At 39.6% G+C, this 20102-nt stretch overlaps 1 protein-coding gene across 1 annotated transcript in view; it reads left to right on the top strand.

The window, feature by feature from the left end:
- Nucleotides 1-20102, top strand: part of SORCS3 (sortilin related VPS10 domain containing receptor 3) — a 670210-nt gene that overhangs the window by 557051 nt on the left and 93057 nt on the right. The window contains exons 10-13 of the mRNA XM_020987979.2: nucleotides 4551-4697; nucleotides 5603-5705; nucleotides 14528-14604; nucleotides 15589-15680. Coding sequence (XP_020843638.1) covers nucleotides 4551-4697; nucleotides 5603-5705; nucleotides 14528-14604; nucleotides 15589-15680 — 419 coding nt within the window. The remainder of the gene's footprint in view (nucleotides 1-4550; nucleotides 4698-5602; nucleotides 5706-14527; nucleotides 14605-15588; nucleotides 15681-20102) is intronic.

Raw genomic sequence — 20102 nt, 5'->3', positions numbered from 1 at the left:
ATCCAACCAATTGGCCTTATCTTTATTCTTCACGTGTGATGTTCTACCTCCAATTTCTCAGCATTTGTACTAGTTGTCCCGTGCTTGGAATGCATTCCTTCCTCACCTTCTCCCTCACAGAATTCTTCTCATTCTTCAGGATTCAACTCCCAAGAAACACCATCTACATGAACTCTTTCCTGATCTCCCCCCTCTCACACTTCCTAGGATTTCTCTACACTACTGTGTGTATTTGGGTTTCTTTGCTTTAAATTTATTCTGTATATACCTTAAATGCCCTTGTTATCTCCTCCATTAGGATGTGAGCTCCTCATCAGTAGGGACAGTTTCATTTATTGTATTTGGAGCCCCAGCACCTAGGACATAGTGCATAAAATAAGTGCTCATTGATTGATTGTTCAGTTGTGTTTGACTCTTTGTGACCCCATTTGGAGTTTTCTTGGCAGAGATACTGGAGACGTTAGCCATTTCCTTCTTCAGCTCATTTTACAGATAAGGAAACTGAGGCAAACAGGATTAAAGTACTTGCCCAGGGTCACACAGCTAGTGTCTTAGCTTGTATTTGAACTCATGAAGATGAGTCTTCCAGATTCCAAGCCCAGTGCTCTATCCACTGTGCCACCTAGTGGTCCTAATTGATTGACTGGAGGGAGGTATTGTCATCTGTACTGGGAATCCTCCACCAACAAAACCTCAGATCCTTAAATGCTTGAGGGGAAGCATTGTTTTACAAATTTTACTTATAAGAGTTTATGAGATGGCATTATTATTATTTTACAGGTGAGTCTTGGAGGGGTAAAGTAGCTTGTCTATGGTCAGCCAGCAAATATAAGGTGTCAGACATAGATCTCAAACCTCACAGTGAGATACTAACATATATCCTAGATATTATTCCTAGGTACTCTAACATGTATCTCCACATGGGGTCTTTTCTCAGACATCACTCACTGGAAGATATAATTTTCAAAGCCACAGGCCATGCTATTTGGAGGCATGCACTGGAGAGCTGGTCTGACTCATTTGCTTCAAGGATAATTTAGATAGATATACCATGTGAGCCATGGTGTCCAATATCTACTGCATGGCATAAAGAAAGAGCGTAGGATTTGGGGTCAGAGGAACCTGGGTTTGATTTTGTTAGTTAATATTTGGTTATTTAATATTCTTTTATTTAATACTCCAATGATTTAGGGAAAGTTATTTAAGCCTCTGGCCTTCATAGGATTCTGGATTTAAAGCTTGAAAGTTTCTCAGAGTTCATCTAGTCCAATCTTCTCATTTCACAGATGAGGAAAACAAGCCTCAGAAAGGTAAAGGAATTTGCCCAAGGTTAAACAGGTAGTCTGGTTGCTAATCCATGATTTGAACCCAGGTTCTCTCAACTCTCTATCTAGCATTCCACTATTGCATATTGTCTCACTTTTCTCATCTATAAAATGAGGGGGGCTGGACCAGATTAAATCTATTTGATTTAGTTAGGCAATGGTAATACTCTTACATTGTCCCTGTTTTCTCTCACATCACTTCTCTCTACTGTCTTTTTGCCCTTGAATCTCCCTGACTAAATACCTGTCCTCCTTTCCCTGAATTCTCCAACCCTGGTTAAAAGCCAGATGGGCAGCTGCTGGCAAGCTAAAGCCAAGACCCACTATGTGAAAATGACTATTCCATCCCTTTCACCTATTCCTCATCAGAGACTGTGCTAGAGGAAGCATCCCCAGGGTACACAATAGTAATTGAATTTCTCTGCTGGACCCAGACCTCCTTGTCCTGGGAGGTGAGGGACAGATGCCTGTGCCACCTGGAAATGGTGGCCTCAAGCAAGTGGCCAGTTGTCAGATACAATGCCCAAAAGGACAAAGTTTCCAAGAGGAGTGGATGATCATATCACAGTGCCATGTTCTCTTTGGCAGCATACCTGATCTTCTGCCCTTTCCCTGGGGGTGTTGGCTCGTAGCAGCAGACATATTTGTTCATTATAACATAGAACAAAAGGCACTAGTTTCTGGAGTTAAAGGATCTGGGGTTTAAATCCCACCTGTGGCACTTTACCAGTTATTTGACATTGAACAAATCACTTGACCTTGCTGTGTCTTAGTTTCCTCATTTATAAAATTTTGGCATTGGACTATATGCCCTCTAAAATTCTTTCTAATTCTTGATCTAGGATCTTGGTTTTCCGAAGCTGTTTACTGAGGGGAAAGAATCACATTTAATTCAAGTTTATCTGTAAAACACTTCTTTCCACTATCTCAGTATCTATCTCCATAGAAAAAGTCAGTGGGATTGTTGATCCATATCTTCTCTGCTACTCAGAGAATGGATGTCTGATATAGAAATTTCCCCTGCCAGCCAACTGTTCTACTTTAATACAGGAAATCTAGGGCTTCTAAAAAATTCTAGACAGTTCCTTGAGATTACAAAGGTTACATTAACGTTGGAAATCAAGAAGAGATTGATTAATGAAAAACAAAAAACAGTCAAAGATACACTTGTGGTGATAAATCATGGTGATATATAGCTTTAAGGATGATGGGGTGAGATATAGCCATTGTAACTGACAAAGCTGTTCTGAAAAACAATGTTTAATTTTACCTGGTCATATGAAATGATTATTAATATCCCTGGAATGAGAAGGAAGCAGCAGCGGCTTAAGCCCATGGTAATTTTGCATAGTGACCTGACATCTCAGAAATGGGACCACTTGGTTTGGGGAAAAGAGATGGTGGATGGGGAATTCATTTATCTACAATGTACCAGTTGTCTGGTTTCAGAGAAGGTATGAGGGGCTTGACAAATCACACAACACCTCAGACCAAGAGAGATATCAGGAAATTATGGGCTGGGATATTCTTCCTTGGCTGGCAGATGGAGGAAGGAAAACTGGCATCCTATTCTGCTACAATTAAAGACATGAAAAACTACAGAGGCCTTTGTGCCCTGATTTGGTCTGTGCCAAATAACAGGAATATTCCTCTTCCTGAAGTTATTAGGAAGTCTTCTACATATGATAAAACAAGTTGACTCACCAAGGTAGGTAGCTGGTAGAAAAGCCTTCTCCTTACAGTGCTCCTGTCTTTCTTTCTTCTCCAGGCGTCTCTCTCCCTTCTCATCCTTACCTTTTTTTATTTTTCTACTAAGATATTTAATTAATTAAACTGTTGGCCATTTTGCAAACCTTCCAAATTGGGTCTCTTCCAGATAAACTCTCTTTTTTCCTTGATGTATTTTGTTAATCTTTTATCTAGATTGGCAGCTTCTCTGGGCCAGTGAAATTTCTGTTAAAAAAAAAAAGCCTTCTTTTTTCATTAAGTAAATGAATATACTGTGATTTCTGAATCTGAAGAGCACTTTTCTTCTTGTACCCAAACAACTCCTTTCACAGCTACCATGGAACCTGGGCCTCTAACCAGACTTGGGAAAAAGGGTTGGCTTGATTCCAGTTCTCTCTCCTGCTTATGCCTTCCTTCTGAGCTTAGCTTCCAGCTGCTTTGTCTATAACTTGTATGTATGTTGTTATTTACATTTGACTCCACCATTAGAAAGGGAACTCCCTCACAACCTCAGTTTTGTGCATTTTTGTATCCACTGTGCTTAGCACAGTGCTTCGTACTCAGCTGTCCTACTGATCTTCCTAAAACTCAAGGCTGTCCCCATACACAATTCAATAAACTTTGGTAACAAATAGGCCATTAAAAATAATTTTTCCTCTCCTCTATGTGAAACTGAGGATTAGGGAGATAAAATCACTTGCTATAATAGATAAAGGCTATTTTTTTTTTGTGGGAGTAGGGGAGACTCTTGATTTCCCATCACGTTTTCTTTCTTTGAAAAATAAGTACTAGCTTTGTGAATAACTAGAGCGAATAAGCAGATCACCATGGTCTGATTTATGGATGTTGGTTCTGAAATACCTCCCATGTTGCCATTTTGGTGTCAGTTCTCCATTAAGGGTCCCTTCCTCTCTGTTTTGAGGTTTTCCTATCTACAGTAGCCACCTTATCAGCCAACAGCTATTTCAGAGAAGAGGTGACCCCTTAAACCTTTATCAGTTAACGCCTTAGCTGAAATTAGTTTACAGTCACCTGAGCAAGTCCTTAGAGGAATTAGGGCAGGTAGGGGGTAATAGAATGGCTCTGAAAAAAAAGGGTGCTCCCTTTTCATGGAGACAAACTCCACTGCCCTTTGAATTTTTGCTTCCTCTCTATAAAATAGGCCCCTTGAGATGTCCTTCCTTTTTTCTTCCTTCAAAAACCTTCATGTGACTGGGCTGCATGGTCCTCTTGGAGGAGAGATAAGTTGGGAGTCCAGATATCTGGATTCTTGGCCCCATTGTCACTATTTTGGTGTCCTTGAGCACATTACTTCTGTCTGGGCCTCAGTTTGTCCATTTGTAAAATGAAGTGATTGAACTAGATGATGTCTAATGTCCCTTCCCACTCAAAAATGAATGAAGTGTGTGTTGAATGTTTTTGTGATTCTTTCATGAAGTTTTGCTCCTAGCTCCCTTCCCCAATTGTATTTCTTCTTTCTCTCTCTCCTTATCCTAGGTAGCAGGCATCAAAGGGTTATTCCTGGCCAACAAAAAGGTGGATGACCAAGTGAAGACTTACATCACTTACAACAAAGGCAGGGATTGGCGTCTGCTGCAGGCTCCTGACACTGATTTGAGAGGGAGCCCTGTCAACTGCTTGTTGGTCAGTCTTACAGCACTTAGTGGGTTCTTTTTTGAAGGCCACTAGATGAGTTGATTAGTGCCGAGGGCTACTGCTTTTGGAGGTATCTGTTGGCAAAGATTACCCATATATTCAGTCAGATTTGTTCAGAGATCTCCTATAGCTTCTTTGGAGAAATCCTGGGAACCCAGCTTTCATACTTATGTAGCACAAAAGTCAGGATGGGCAGCCCCTAACTCTTTCATGATTTGTGTGAATCTATCAGTCAGCAAGGAGTCACTCATAACAGAGAAACTGAGTGTCTGCCTGCTATGTGCTGGTCCCGGCACTTGGTGCTAAGTGGTACTCAAGAATGAATAAAATACATCTCCTTCTTTCATGGACCTTACATTCTAGTAAGGGAGATGACACAGATAACTACAATACAAAATGGAGCGTGATCAGTGCCATAAGAGCTACTACATAGTCCTGGTGGGGAAAGGATCATTTCCAATGGCGGGTCTCGGAGAGGTAGAGTCATGGAAGACCTCATGGAGGAGGTGGCACCTAACTTAAGCTTTGAAGGAGGGGAATAATTTAGATAGGAAGTAGGGAAATAAGTTAGATAGGAAGTAGGGGGAGCCTCCTATGTTTGAGGGGATAGCATGAAGAAGGAGGAGAAGGCAACAAGATACAAGGTGTATTTATGGAGTTGAGAGTGCTGAACTATCTTGACTGGCTAAGGCAGACAATGGCTGTCATCAGTTAGTGGGGAAGGTCTTAACTGATAACAAAATGGTCATCTTCATTATACAAAGCCCGGAAGAAGATGCAAGCACTGTCCTTTTAAGCCATGTCCTTCTCGGGAACTGTTATTCCCCTCACCTTACCTCTCAAGTAGTGGTTTCTATACATAATGCTATTTCCTTTTTCTTTTCCTTCTGTAGCCCTTTTGTTCCTTACATCTCCATCTGCAGCTCTCAGAAAACCCATATTCAGCAGGACGAATCTCCAGCAAAGACACGGCCCCTGGGCTGGTGGTAGCCACAGGTAAGGATGATGCTCCTTCTTCCCTTTCATGGACCATCTCCTTGAAACAGTGACAGCAGTAACAATAATGGTGATGATGATAATTATGAATTGTAATCATAGCTCACTTGTATTTAGGGAGCTTCAAGTTTATAACTATTTTTTCATCCCTTATCTCATGGAATCCTCAGAACTACATTGTGTAGTAGGTAATGCTGTAAAATTATCATTTTAGAGATAGAATGCCTTGCCCCAAATCACACAACAAGTTAGTAAAAAAGGAAGATCCAAACCCAGATCTGCTTATTCCTAGGCCAGGGTATTCTTTGCTTTGTCCCATTTCTTCTCAGTGCATGTAATTGAGGGTCCCAGAAAATCGGAATGTATAAGCAATTGTAATAGCCCAATCATTATCATGTGACATCAGGATCATAGGTTGAGAGCTGGGAGGAACCTCAAAGTCCATCAAGACTAATTCCTTCAATTACAGATTCGGAAACTGAGGCCCAGATAGATTAACAGATTTGCCTGGGGTTAAAAATTTGCAAGTGACAGAGCTGGGTTTAGAGCCTAGGTCTTCTGACTCTAAATCCCACATTCTTTCCACTGTCCCACATTGCATATAATGACGGTCATCAGAATTTAGCAATAGCATATCTAACTACTAAAGACAAAGACTAAAACTGTATTTATGTAGGTGTTCCCCCTTTAATAAAACCCGACGTAGGAAAATCTCAATTCTAAAGCATAAATTAGGGATGATTACTCATGTTATAAAAAAGATTCTTTTTAGAGTTATTTAACTAACAAGTTCCTTTGAAATCTTAGTTTGCAAATGATTAGCATTTTGATAGACAATTTGGGAATAAGAGGTAAAGAAATGTAAGGTTAAACTGAAAATCACTAGAATGCTTGATATTTACAAATTGTTTTATATGCATTATCGTTTGATTCTTACAACAAGGTCATTTTGCAGATTTAGAAAAAAAAACTTAGTCTCAGGGTGCAAAGGCACTGTCAGAGCAGAAATGTGGACCTAGTTGTTATGACTCCAAGGCAAGTCCTCTTTCTGCTAAATGATACCAGTAGGTTTCTTCTTTCTTGGGGATCCCTGGAGGGTCTTTGGACTACAATGAATTAATATGACCTAGCCTAGCATGGACAGCATATCCAAATGTGAGAAACTGGACTTCTTTGGAAAAAATCTTTCCTTTGGATGAAAGCTTCCAAATCTCATCTCAATGTTTTTGAAAATTTCATTTTTACTCTTTGCTTTGGAAGGCCAGTCTATACCTCTAGCTTATTATCAGCTATGAAAAGGCGCTAGACTTAGGATTTCATGGGTACAAGGTATTCAGGAGGATGAATGAGGAAACTCCCTCTACTAATGAAGGTCACTATATTATCTGCAACCTAAAGTCATAGAGAGGAGTTTAGAAAGCCCTGAGGGGTTAAATGACTTTCCCAGAGTCATGTAGGGTACCTCAGCTGTAAATTGTGAGGGAGTTGGACTGGATGATCTTTGAGATTTCTTGCAAATCTAACACTCTCAGCCATCCCTACCGTGTGCTAACCAACTGCCACCTATGGCGGTTGGCCATCCTAGCAGGGGTACTGGAACATTGTGGGTACCACCATTACTCTGATGACCATTACCTCCCCATGGACCATAGGGGAGAAAACTTAGGTCCTTGTGTCTAGGAGCCGGGAATGCTCCATAGACCCTCAGCTCTGCTCCCAGCTTGGGCTGCTCAGTTGACATTGAGGGGAGCCCTTACTATAAAGAGGGGGCTCTTGTTCCTTGCTATGACTGCTACCAACTGCCACTGAGTAACAGGTACACCCAAGAGCCTCAGGAATGGCAGCACCCACCAGACCACAGAAGCTGCCTCCAACCCAGCCCCTATGGCTGTTATCCCAGGAATTAATCCCCATGGAGGTGGGGCCTGGCAACCATCTCTATAGGCACAAGAATCACAGCGGCCAAAAACACAGAAAAGAAAGTTCTCTCCACAAAAGTAATTGACTTTGTCATTGAAAATGTCATTAAAGCAGAGTCATTACCTTCTGTTTTGCTGCTGCACCCTGTTGGCCATGAGATCTTTATATCTGACTTGCCCCTGAAACCTTCTATATGTATTATCTCCCCCATTAGAAAATGATCTTGAGATTAGGAATGGTATTACTTTTCTATTTGTATCCCTATTACATAGTATAGTGCTTTGTACTTAATAAATGCTTTTTCCTCCCTCCCTCCCTCCCTCCCTTCCTCCCTTCCTCCCTTCCTCCCTCCCTCCCTCCCTTCCTTCCTTCCTTCCTTCCTTCCTTCCTTCCTTCCTTCCTTCCTTCCTTCCTTCCTTCCTTCCTTCCTTCCTTCCTTCCCTATTCAATCAGAATAATGTACTGATAATTAAGGTCCTGGAATTAGTTCCTAGATTGGATACCAGTGAATTCTGTGACTTTAGGTAGTTGACCTGACCTTGAATTTCTGCTTTCTGCCTGTGTGACATTGAGCAAATAATATAAAATGCTCTCTGCCTCAGTTTCTTTATCTGTAAAATGAAAGCGTTGGACTAGACCTCTAAGATTCTGTTGAACTCTGTAGGACCATTGTTGCCCTCATTTTCCCCAGGCAAATTCTTTTGTTTCAGAAAAGGCATTGATCTATCTGGGTAGAATAGTCTCACCTGAAGTACACTGATGAAAGCACAGGTTTGGTAAAAAAAAAAAAAATCAACCCCAATCTCTATAAATCTCTATTTTCACCAAGGAGACAGTCAATATTTACCTTGTTCCAAGACAGATATTTATTTGTGCCCATGAGCCTGGAGAAAAACCTGAAATGACACCCTTCTCATTCTGCCTCAAAATCATACTCACAAAACTCTCCCATATGTTTCCTAAGGTTCCTTCAAAACTATAAAATATGGACTCAGTGATTCACCTATGAATTCTAAAATAACTTAAAATTCACTCTTTGCTTAAAGAAAACCCTTTCATGAATATGCTCTGTACATAGCTCAGAATATCAACATCTCAAAGTTATTTTTTCTTCCCTGTATTTTGAGTTTAGGATTAATGGATTTGATGATATGCCACAGGGAGTCTGGGAGGAATACATTGTTTGCATTCAAAAAATGGTTTGCAAATGCTGGATTAAAAGCTAGAGTTGGAATCATTGGAGTTTGTCTACAAACCTGCTCCCAACTTCTTCCCTATCAGATACTGTCATGGCTTACTTGTGGCAAGGTTGTGGTGTAAGCAAAGTCTCTGGTGGCCCTGGACCTCCCATTTTGCATTTTTTAATCTCTTCAGCTAGACTCCTTCCCCATTCCCCCCCACACACACACACACGCGTGCGCGCACACACACAAACTCACCAGGGCTCACTGCTTTCTTGATCTTTTTACCTTTCCCTTATAGCCAAATCTATACCCACATGAGGCTATTCTGTCAGTAGTTTACACTTGAGTATGAATTTCAGGTACGTGCCATCTCCTAGGGAAATCTACATCATCTGCCTTCTCTCTTAATGATGGAAGAAAAGGCTGTATCTCCCTGGAAATAGAATGTCAGGCAGCAACAAAAAACAAACTGAGGATCCTATAGTATCACACTCCCTAAGTAACTAGTAACTCTGTCTCAACCTACATTTGCCCCGGGTCTATAAAACTAAGCAACCCCATTCCAGTAAGGGTTATTGATACCTCAGTTCTGGAAAAAGGTAACTAAGTCCCAACTCAGACAATGTGATTTAGAGCAGGAATGTTAAAATTGTCATTGTGGGTGATGAAACTTCGTTAGTGTTCCGATTAACCTTTAAAAGGTAGTCACTCTTTTCCTCTCTCTTACTCCACAACCTATAGGGAATAGAAGCATCTGCTTCCCTTAACTAATATACCCAAGTATTTTGGCTGATCCTTACCACCTCTGTCACTTTACCTGTTTCGAACATGAATCCAAAATAGCCTTTTTCTCAGCCATTCAAGATATTTCTAGCAAAGAGGGGCTAATAGGACATTTTATGAGGTAGTGCAAGGTGCTGGGGCATTTAGAGATATTGATGGAGACACTCCCATCTCTTCTATTATGTTGGAATGAGACCTGGATTTAGAAGAAGAGGATGTGAATTAGAATGCCAGCTTTGTTTGTGTGATCTAGGGAAAGTTTCTGAAGCTCTCTGGACCTCAGTTTCCTCATTTGTAAAATAAGGGGGATCTCTTTAGCTCTAAAATCTTTTTTTCTTTCTTTCTTTTTTTTTAGGCAATTGGGGTTAAGTGACTTGCCCAGGGTCACACAGCTAGCAAGTGTTAAGTGTTTGCTTTGAGGCCGGATTTGAACTCAGTCACTCCTGACTTCAGGGCCGGTGCTCTATCTACTGTGCCACCTAGCTGCCCCTTTAGCTATGAAATCTTAAGCCCTAATAATCATATCTTAACAAATGGGAAGAATAAGATAAACTGACCGCTGTCTTCTTAGACCCCCTTGAATTCAGAGCAAAGCTTTTCAGATGTGCTGATTTCTGTGATTGTGAACATCAAGCCCAGCAGAGATGTATGAAGAGGGAGGTAAAACCAACTCCCCAAAGCCCACCCAAATACCCATGAAGATTAACCCACATTTCTTGTAATATGATTTTCTGACAAGTAATGCAAGCATTATCCCCATTTTCAAATGATGAAAATGAGACCCACAAAAACAAAAGACTTGATCATCATACAAATAGCAGATGTGAGAAGCCATGATGACATCCAGATCTTCTGAGTCCCAACCCAGTGTTCTTATCACTACATATGTTCTTATCACTATGATGTTCTTAACACCATGACACACTGAACTGAGAGTCAAGATATAACACAAGAGGCAGCATTGGTGGAGTAAAAAGAAAGTGGATTGAGAGCCAGGATGTGCATTTGAATTCCTGCTCTGTTATTTATTTTCTGTACATTTTTAGGCAAATCACTCTCAGTTTCCTTACATGTAAAAGAAAGGAATTACACTAAATAACCTATGAGGTCCATCTTCCCTGGAAAACGAGGGCTCATCTAACATGCCAGACATCTGTCTTTTTGGGGGAGACAGCAAGGGTTAGTGAACAGAACTCTCTGTCTTAGGAGTCAGGAACTTGGGTTCACATCCCATTTCTGATATTACCTGTAGGACTTTGGACAAGTTGTTGAACTTACCTCAGCTTCAATTTCTTTACCTATTCAATGAGGGAGTTATATTTGATGATTTTTTGGTTCCTTTCAACTTGAAATCTATGATCTTATTACCAGATATTCTCTAAGGCCCCATGAATTTGAACTCTGGTTTTAGATCAGCCATTAATTCTGTATGCAAGTCATTTCTGCCCCAGACAATTACTAGCTGAGTGACCCAACTCTCCTTACAGGAAGCTAAGTGGTGCAGTAGAAAGAGTGCTATACTTGGAATCAGGAAGACCTGGGTTCAAATCCTACTCAGACACTTAGCTTTGCAACCTTGAGCAAGTCATTCAACCTCTTTCAACCTGTTTCTTCCTATGTAAAATGGAACTAATAATAGCACTTGATGGTTTGTTGTGAAAAGCAAAAGAACTAACACATACAAAGCACTCTGTGAACCTCAATGAATGGTGTAAATGCTAACTATTATTATTACTATTATCATTATCATTATTTCCGTCTTCAAGCCTTTGGTTTCTTCACTTGTAGAATGGAAATAAGAACATTTTCAATTCTTGTCAGTAAAGCAGTATGTAAACAATGTGAGCTGTTCTTCATGAATGGTTGGGTGGGCATTGATGAGCATATATTCAAAATGAAGGCTTAGACTAAGTGATCTTTAAGGCTCCCTCTCAGCTCTGTAATTCCATCGAAAGACAGCTTTCCCAAGAAGATCAGTAGCTTCTCTTTTCTTCAGTGATGTCTTCTCCAATCCCCAGTGAAGGGAATGGGATCATTTACTCTAGACACCCATTCTTTGGAGCTATTCAACAAACCTCTCTCTGATCACTTCCCAGCTCCACTGCTTATAAAACCTGGGGGTTATTTTTGGAAGCTTGCGTGTCAAAATAAGTTGGCTAGTTGTGCACTCTCTAATGCTGATGGGGGTTTGACAGGCAGTAGTGGGGATTTAATTTCTCATTTTGGAGCATTAAATGTCAGGAGCTCAATTAACATTTTCATTATTGCCTTTTTATTGTACTCTTATTTAGGTTACAGATGTGTAGGAGCTAACATTGCTTTCCTGCTATTTTTAAGGAAAAAAATGCCAGCCACTGCAATGCATTTTCACATGCATATATGTTTTTTTTTCTTTTTCCACACAGAACTGCCCCCCTTCCCACACACATGTACCCATTGACTTTGGTTCAAGGGTGGATTTGAGGAACTGGGATAGTTCTATTCATTCAACAAACATTCATTTAGCACTGTGCTGAAAAGGATGCAGATTATGGTTAAAGATGATTCCATATACAATATATTATTTTATTCTCACAACAGTGCTAGGAGTTAAAAAATATGAAGACTTTCTGTTTTATAGATGAAAAAGCTAAATCACTTTACCAAAGTGTAGCTTCACATCTGGTGCTCTCCATGTTGCCTATCAAAATTGAACTGCACAGAGTACGTAGTCCTTTTCCCCACTGGGAGGATGGAGTGGTGGTGGAGAACACAAAACTTCTAGAAGCAAAGATGATGGAAGGCAATGGAGTATATGAAAGATTATGAGAAATGAGCAGCAAGGGGTATATTTTCAGTTTTCTTTCAGAGTGGTGACCCAAGCAGCTTCTGATTGGGTTATCAAATAACATCCCATAGACGCCTGTTCTCAGTCCTAGGTACTATGTAAGGAGAAAAAGTAAAGCAGAGCTTTTATAGAGCTTTCAAGAGTTAGCATACACATGCTGAGACTTAAGGAGAATGAAAGTCATTGGTGTGAGCAAGCTGCTTCTAAATCTAATGTAATTTAAGACACTAAGAGAATGAAATAGAATGTCCAGATTTATTGTGCTCCAGTCAGGACACATCTGTATCACTATGTTAAGTTCTGTATGCCACATTTTAAAAGGAAATCAACAGTCTGAATATTATCCAGGAAATGAAAAATAGGACACTGAAGGACTCAAAATTATGTCATACAAGGAAGAACTGAAGCAAATGTCTGTTGAATTAAAAGGACTACAGATGTTCAAGAAGTGGTGTGGTGCACATGATAAGAGAGTTGGCCTTGGAGTCAGGAAGACCTAGGCTCTAGTCTTGCCTCTCACATTACAATGTGAGACTTCAGTGAGGCTTTGTGACCCTGGGCAAGTCAATTTACTTCTTAGTGTCCCAGGTAACTTTCCAAGATTATCAGTGGCAAAGCTGGTGGTGATATGCAATGGTGGAGAGAATTGATTGCTGAGGGCTCCATACACTGGTAAAATTGCAGGTCTGGTTTAACAAAATTTAAGAAAAAAGATAATTAAAGAAGAAAAAGAGGGAAGGGGGCAGTGAGGAAAGAGATGAAAAAATCTCAACTAGAGGAGCAAGTACATTAATACTGTATGGTTCCACAAGATAGAATTAGGGCCAGTGGATTGGAGTGGAAAGGCATAAAATTCTAGTACAATAAAAAGAGCTCATAGTTTTCCTTTTTTCTTAATAATATTTTATTTTTTCAAATTACATGTAAAGATACTTTTCAACATTAAGTTTTGTAAAATTTTGAGTTCCAAATTTTTTTCCCTTCTTCCCTTCCCTCCCCTTCTGTCTCCCTGAGACAGAAAACAATCTGATATAGGTTATGCTTGTACAATCATGGAACATTTCCACATTAGTCGTGTTGTGAAAGAAGAATCAAAACAAAAGGGAAAAAGAAAGAGAAAGAAAAAAAAACAAAAACAAAGTAAAAATAATATGCTTCAATCTACATTCAGACTCCATAGTTTTTTTCTCTGGATGTGGTTAGCATTTTCCATCATGGTCGTTTGGAATTGTCTTGGATCATTGTATTGCTGAGAAGAGCTAAGTCATTCACAGTTGATCATCATTACAATACTGCTGTTGCTATGTACAATGTTCTCCTGGTTCTGCTCACTTCACTCAGCATCAATTCATGTAAGTCTTTCCAGGTTTTTCTGAAGTCAGCCTGTTCATCATTTCTTATGGCACAATAGTATTCCATTACATTCATATACCACAACTTGTTCAGCTATTCCTCCATTTATGGGCATCCCTTCGATTTGCAATTCTTTGCCACCACACAAAGAAAGCTTATAATTTTCAAGCAGTTTGTAATGGTACATACATGCTTACTGGCTAAGGAAAAGAAGTCTTTGGTAGGACGGGGCTCCTTTAAAAGTAAATGTGCCTTCAAGCACTCAGAAAGAAGTAAAGCCTCACATTTTATTCTGCTTTTGTTGGGAATCCCCAAGTTGTCCTGGTGGTTCTGCCTTGGCTGTCCCATAGTGGAATGAATTGCTTCATTAAGTCATTCAGTCCCTGTTGCGGGATATATGTTAGTAGAGGCTAGATAGCTACTGATTAGGGAGGAGATGCTTGCACCAGGGCCTAATATTGACCAGTCTAACCAACTCAAGATTCCTCAATTCCATGATCCAAAATAGCTAAATATGTACAAAATCTCCATTGACTACTTGGAAACTCCAAGTCTTACAGTAATGTGATATTTTCCTGACTTTTTTTTGAAGCCTATTTTTCCTTCGTGCATTTGGTTTCCTTTCCCACCATGTGCTGTGGTTCTCAGATAGAAAAGTCAAAACCAAACAAAAGCTGTTCAGTACATTACTCTCTACAAACCAATTTACTCTCAAAGCTGCCTCATGCTTCTCAAATGATTTGCTTCTATTTCAGGTAACGTGGGCACAGAACTCTCCTACACGGAAGTTGGAATGTTTGTCTCTTCTGATGGGGGAAATACCTGGAGACAGGTAATTTAGGGAAGGGCAGAGGGAGACATGTCTGTATGTGTCAGTAGCTATAACCCTTGGTTGTGGGTTCTCACACTGCATAGAGATCTTAGGTGAGGACTGCACAACGCCCAAATGTTGGCTCCTTTGGATCAGTTCAGCAGAAAAACCAGGCAAACTGATTGTAGAGGTCAGTGTGCTGTAAGTGGATGGAAATATGTCAGAAGGTCTGGGTTCTAGTTCTGAATCTGCCCTATCCAGCTCTGGAGCCTTGGAGGAGTCATTTTACCTCTATCTTTAATTACTTCCTCTGTGAAATAAACATTTAGACTAAATGATGTCTAAGCTCCCTTTTTAGATTTAATTTTCAACAATTCTATGGCTATTCTGGTGTTACATAAACACAGCCTTACAGAGATTTTAGACCAGTTGAATAATTTGCCCAAAGAGCCATGAATTATGCATAGGTATGTGTTTTCCATTGAGTGGTGATGTTAGATGGTGGCCAAGGGATTCCCTTTTTAGGTCAGTTCATATTTGGGGACAGGAGTATAAAGCATTGTCCATAAGCTTTTGATGAGCTCATGCTCCATGTAAAGCCCTGTTCTACGTGCTGTGGGGAATGCAGAGGTGGGATCTTTGTCCTTAAGAAGAGAATGATGTTATAGTGAGGATTAGGAAATAGGACACAAGTAGCAGAAAACAGGTGGCAGTGCAAGGCAGAGAACAGCTAAATTCTACATGAACCTGCCTTTGTCTGAACATAATAACCATCAGTGTAGATTAGATAGAAGAAAAGGATGCAGACTGGAGGAACAAAACTTGCAGAAATCTCCAAGCTATACTGTATAGAAAGCCTAGGTTGAATCTTCATATGCCTGAAAAGCCTTTCTAAAGGCAAATACACTTCTGAGTGAATTTGTGATGTGCTCACATTGACTGAATAATTCTAATTCTCCTCATCCTTCTCTCCGCTCCCCCCCCCGCCTGATTTTTTGTTTCCAGATTTTTGATGAAGAGTATAACATTTGGTTCTTGGACTGGGGAGGAGCTCTTGTGGCCATGAAACACACATCTATGCCCATCAGGCATTTGTGGTAAGGACAAATCAATATCCCAGTGGAGATGGTTCTTTAATAGAGTTGGAATGGGCTGTTCAATCAATATCATTTCATACAAATGGTCAGAGGTGGGTTCTGGGGCATCGCTTCACGTATGTGTCCACTGCCTACAAAGCAGATGCCATTCCTGGCCCAGTACCTGAAAAATTCCAGCAAACTCATGTAGAGCAATATCTTTTTCATTTAATAAGCTTTTGCCATGCCAGAGTTTGAGAGGTAATGGGACAAGATGGACCAAAACAGGGAGTCTTTATAGATGTTAATGAAGCTAGCAGGTACTTTAAATCAAGTGGCCAAAAAATAAAGTGAAGAGTAGTCAAAGAATACTGAGAGAAACAGGCAAACACTATGAGTCTAGTCATAGGCAGAGCCCAGAGTCCAAGGGTTTAGGCATCAGGTATTGAGATCTCAGGCCAGGAGACTGGAGCACAAAGGTTCAGGAGCACAGGTCAGAGAGTCTGAGCCACAAGTCCTGTCAAATCAACAAGTATATAGTTAGCAACTTACTTATGTGTCAGGCACTGTGCTAAGCATGAGAAATATAAGGGCAAGCTGGAAAAACCAACAAACAAATGGCCCCTGCTCGCAGGGACCTCGCAGTCTCATGGAAGAAACAAGATCCAAACAGCTATGTATAAATGAAGTATATACAGCATAAGTTGGAGATAGTCATCAGAGGGAAGGCAGAAGCCACGAAAGGTTAGGATCTATGCAGAGGTTTCTGAGTAACAGGGTTAGGACCTCAGAAGCAAGAATGAAGACTGGTAACTAAGCCAATCACCTTCTGAGAGGGACACCTTAGATCTTCTTAGTCCACAGTGACAGTTTGTATATCTGAATCCATGAGTGAAAGCTAGTAGGGACACCTGAATGGAATGGGGGCAGGAGGCAAGGAACCAATGGATTTCTTATAATTTACCTGATATCTATTGTGCTCAGAGATCTGTGCTTACACAGTATAGTGGTAGTAGTAGTGGTAGGGAGGAAAAAAATGAAGAAAAACATTCTATACCCACCCTTGGGGAGTTTTTATTTGTGTGGGGAGATTTGAGAAGATTACATAAAGCAATTAGAAAACAGAAGTTACTGTTTCAAATGTCATCATGCTGCATTCTTAAATGATGGTATGAACTAGCATGAAAACACTTGTCATCCTGGATGAGTTTCTATTACTTCATCCAGGTGAACTTTATCCTAGGACACAATGATAATAGCCCAGTCATTGCCAGAGAACTTTGAAACATCATGGAGAACAAGAAGGGTGCTGCAGAATTATAAAAGATAAGTATTGTCCTTCTTCCTCTCCCCTTCCTTATTCCACCCCCCACAAAAAAAGGGAAGAAAATGAAGTTTACAAACTATAGGCCAATGAAGTTGATTTCCCTTCCTAGTAAAAATCTAGAATGTATTATTCAAGAAATTGTTAGTAAAAATCTAGAAAGGAAGCATTAATCACAAAGACATAGCATAGCTTTATTTTTAAAAACAGATCCCAGTTTTATTTATCAGTTAAGTGGTAGATTTTTTTTTAACATTCGTTTTTGTTAACCTCGTTGATTTTCAGAATTCATATTTTGATAATTAATTGAGGGTTTTACATTTATCGCTTTTCTAGTTTTTTAAATCTTCATGCCCAATTCATTGATTTGTTCTTTTATTTTGTTAGTGAAAATGTTTATATATGCATATGAAATATATTAGTGTGTATATAAGCGCATGCATATATATGTGCATGCATATATGTGTATTATCTATACATAGGTGTATCTATGTGTACATATATGCATGCACATACATTATGTATGTGTGCATGCATTATACATATATATGTATATATATATATACATATATATGTATATATATATACATATATATATATATATATATATATATATATATATATAAATTTTATATTCCTCTAAGCACTACTTTAGTGGTATCCCATTACTTTTGGTATATTGTCTCATCGTTGTCATTTTTACTGATGGAATGTTCTATTGTTTCTATTTGGTTTTGACCCACAAATTCTTTGTGTTTATGTAATTTAGGTTCCAATTAATTTTTAGTCCTTTTTTTCAAAGGCCCTTTTATTTCATTGATCAGTAAAAGATGTGTTTAGTATTTCTTCTTTTTCATATTTGTGAGATTTTTATACCCTAATGCCTGGTCAGTTTTTGTAAAGGTTTTATAGCACAGTTTTATAAGCACAGGTCATTCTAGATCAAACTGATTTCTTTTTTTTTGTAATTATTTGACTAATCAGGCTAATGCTGAAGATGCAATTTGACATATTTTTCATGAAGCATCTGATAAAGTTTCTCCCCTATTTTTCTGAATGAGAGAGAGAGAGAGAGAGAGAGAGAGAGAGAGAGAGAGAGAGAGAGAGAGAGAGAGAGGTTCAGTGATAGTACAATTAGATGGACCCAGAATTGCTTGAGTTGTACCCCAGAGAGTAACCATCAATGGACTTGCAAGGATGTCTACAATGGAGTGCCTCAGTAATCTGTGCTTAGCAGCTTATCTCTCTTATGGGTGGGGAGGAAAGATAGAGGGAAATAAGCATTATTAAGTTTTTATTACATGTGAGACAGTTGATCCTCACAGCAATCCTGCAGGGCAGGTACTGTGATTATCCCCATTTTACACTTGAAGAAATTGAGGCAAACAAGGGTTAAATAAATTGCCTAGAGTCCCACTGGTATAAATGTCTAAGGCTGCATTTGAACTCAGGTCTTCCTGACTTTGGGACCAGCTCTCTATCCACTGTGCCACCTAGTTACTTCAGTTTAATTGTTATGTAATGTTTTTGTTTGTGACTTGCATAAGATCATACTTGGAAAGTTTGTGAAATATGTAGATGTACGAAGGTGGATAGAACAGCCAATTCACTGGATGATAGAACAAGGATTTTAAGAGATCTTGACAGGCTAGACCATTTGGTTTTATCTAATAAGATGAAATAGAATGGTAATAAATACACTCATATTCTTGGGTTCAAAAAATTGACTTTAAAAGAACAATATGGGGAAGCATAGATAGTAGTTTGTTTGAAAAAAAAGTTTTATGAGTTTTAGTGGACTACAAGCTCTATATGAATTAACAGAGTATCCAAGGAAGCTGATAGGTTGCAATAAGGGGAGCATAGCCAGAACCATAACTAGGACATTTTGCAGCCATGGAAAATCTCCAGGGCAAGTGATATGAAGAGATGTCAGTTGAACTACGGGTGGAGGAAGAGAATGAGATTGGGGTAGGGAGAGAATAATTCATCCAACTGGCATGGTAGCTTCTTATTTTAACTGATTATTCTTAATAATTATGTGATGAGTCCTGTTGTTTCAATGTTGCCTGAGGTCTGTGCCATGAATGCCTTCTAAATTTATACCTTGGCTTTGGTATAACCCCCAGAAATAAGAAAGTGAAAGTCTTATACTCTGCTCTTGTCAGACCACATCTGGTATAGTCTCTTCAGTTCTGGGTGTCACATTTTAGGAACAACATTGATGAAGTAGTGAGATGTTTAGCATTAGGGAGAGAAGACTTTAGGGAATGAAAGTTGTATTCAAATATGGGAAGGAGGGATTAAACTGGCTCTGGTTGGCCCCAGAGACCAGAACCAGGAGTGATGGATAGAGATTGCAAAGAGGTAAATTTGAGGTTGCTATAAAAAAAAAATCACTAACAATTAGAATGATCTGAAATCAGAGTGGGCTGACCATGGTGGAGGTCATCAAGTGTCAGCTGGAAGACTATTTATAAGGTCTTTAGTGAAAATTATTCTTTTATCTGTGTGGGTTCGTCTAGATGACCATTGAGGTCTTTCTCACATGCTCTAGAAACACCAACTTAGGTATGTAGCAGGCGAAGGGTAGGGTCAGTTAGGGAAGTCTGCTTGAGAAAGGTGGGCCTTGAGGCAGGTTTTAAAGAACATCACAAATTCTAGTTTGTGGTCAAGAGACATTGCAGTCTTTACGGGTTCTGTATTCAGTAACAATAATAATAAGATTCTGGGACTCTTTTTTGTCTAAAGATATCTCAGAGAAACACTGTATTCTGATAGGGGACGGGAAGGAGGAAGGAAGGCAGGTAGGATCCCAAGACCTCAGGTCTTCAACCTACTCTCTCAGTCCCCTTGGGAATTACTCCCTCAGCTTTGGCATCTGTTAAGTGGGATAATCATTAGCAGCAGCAGCTGACTTCTCAGAAAGGGTATGGGGGAAAATTAATGAGAGAGATGCTTGCAATCCCTTGAGCCTTTAGTAATAAAGGTGCCAGATTAACTCAAGAATGAGCTGTTTTTTAAAACCAGTTCAATCTGACAATTAAAATCCCTGACCTTTAGGGAATGCAAATCCTCCATGAGATTAGCTGAATATGGAGATGATGGAACAGGTAGCC

This window comes from Phascolarctos cinereus, unplaced genomic scaffold (assembly GCF_003287225.1).
Source record: "Phascolarctos cinereus isolate Bilbo 61053 unplaced genomic scaffold, phaCin_HiC Scaffold_3;HRSCAF=262, whole genome shotgun sequence".
Taxonomy (NCBI): Eukaryota; Metazoa; Chordata; class Mammalia; order Diprotodontia; family Phascolarctidae; genus Phascolarctos; species Phascolarctos cinereus.
The sequence above is the reverse complement of the archived record's forward strand: the minus strand, read 5'-3'. Positions and strand labels throughout refer to the sequence as shown.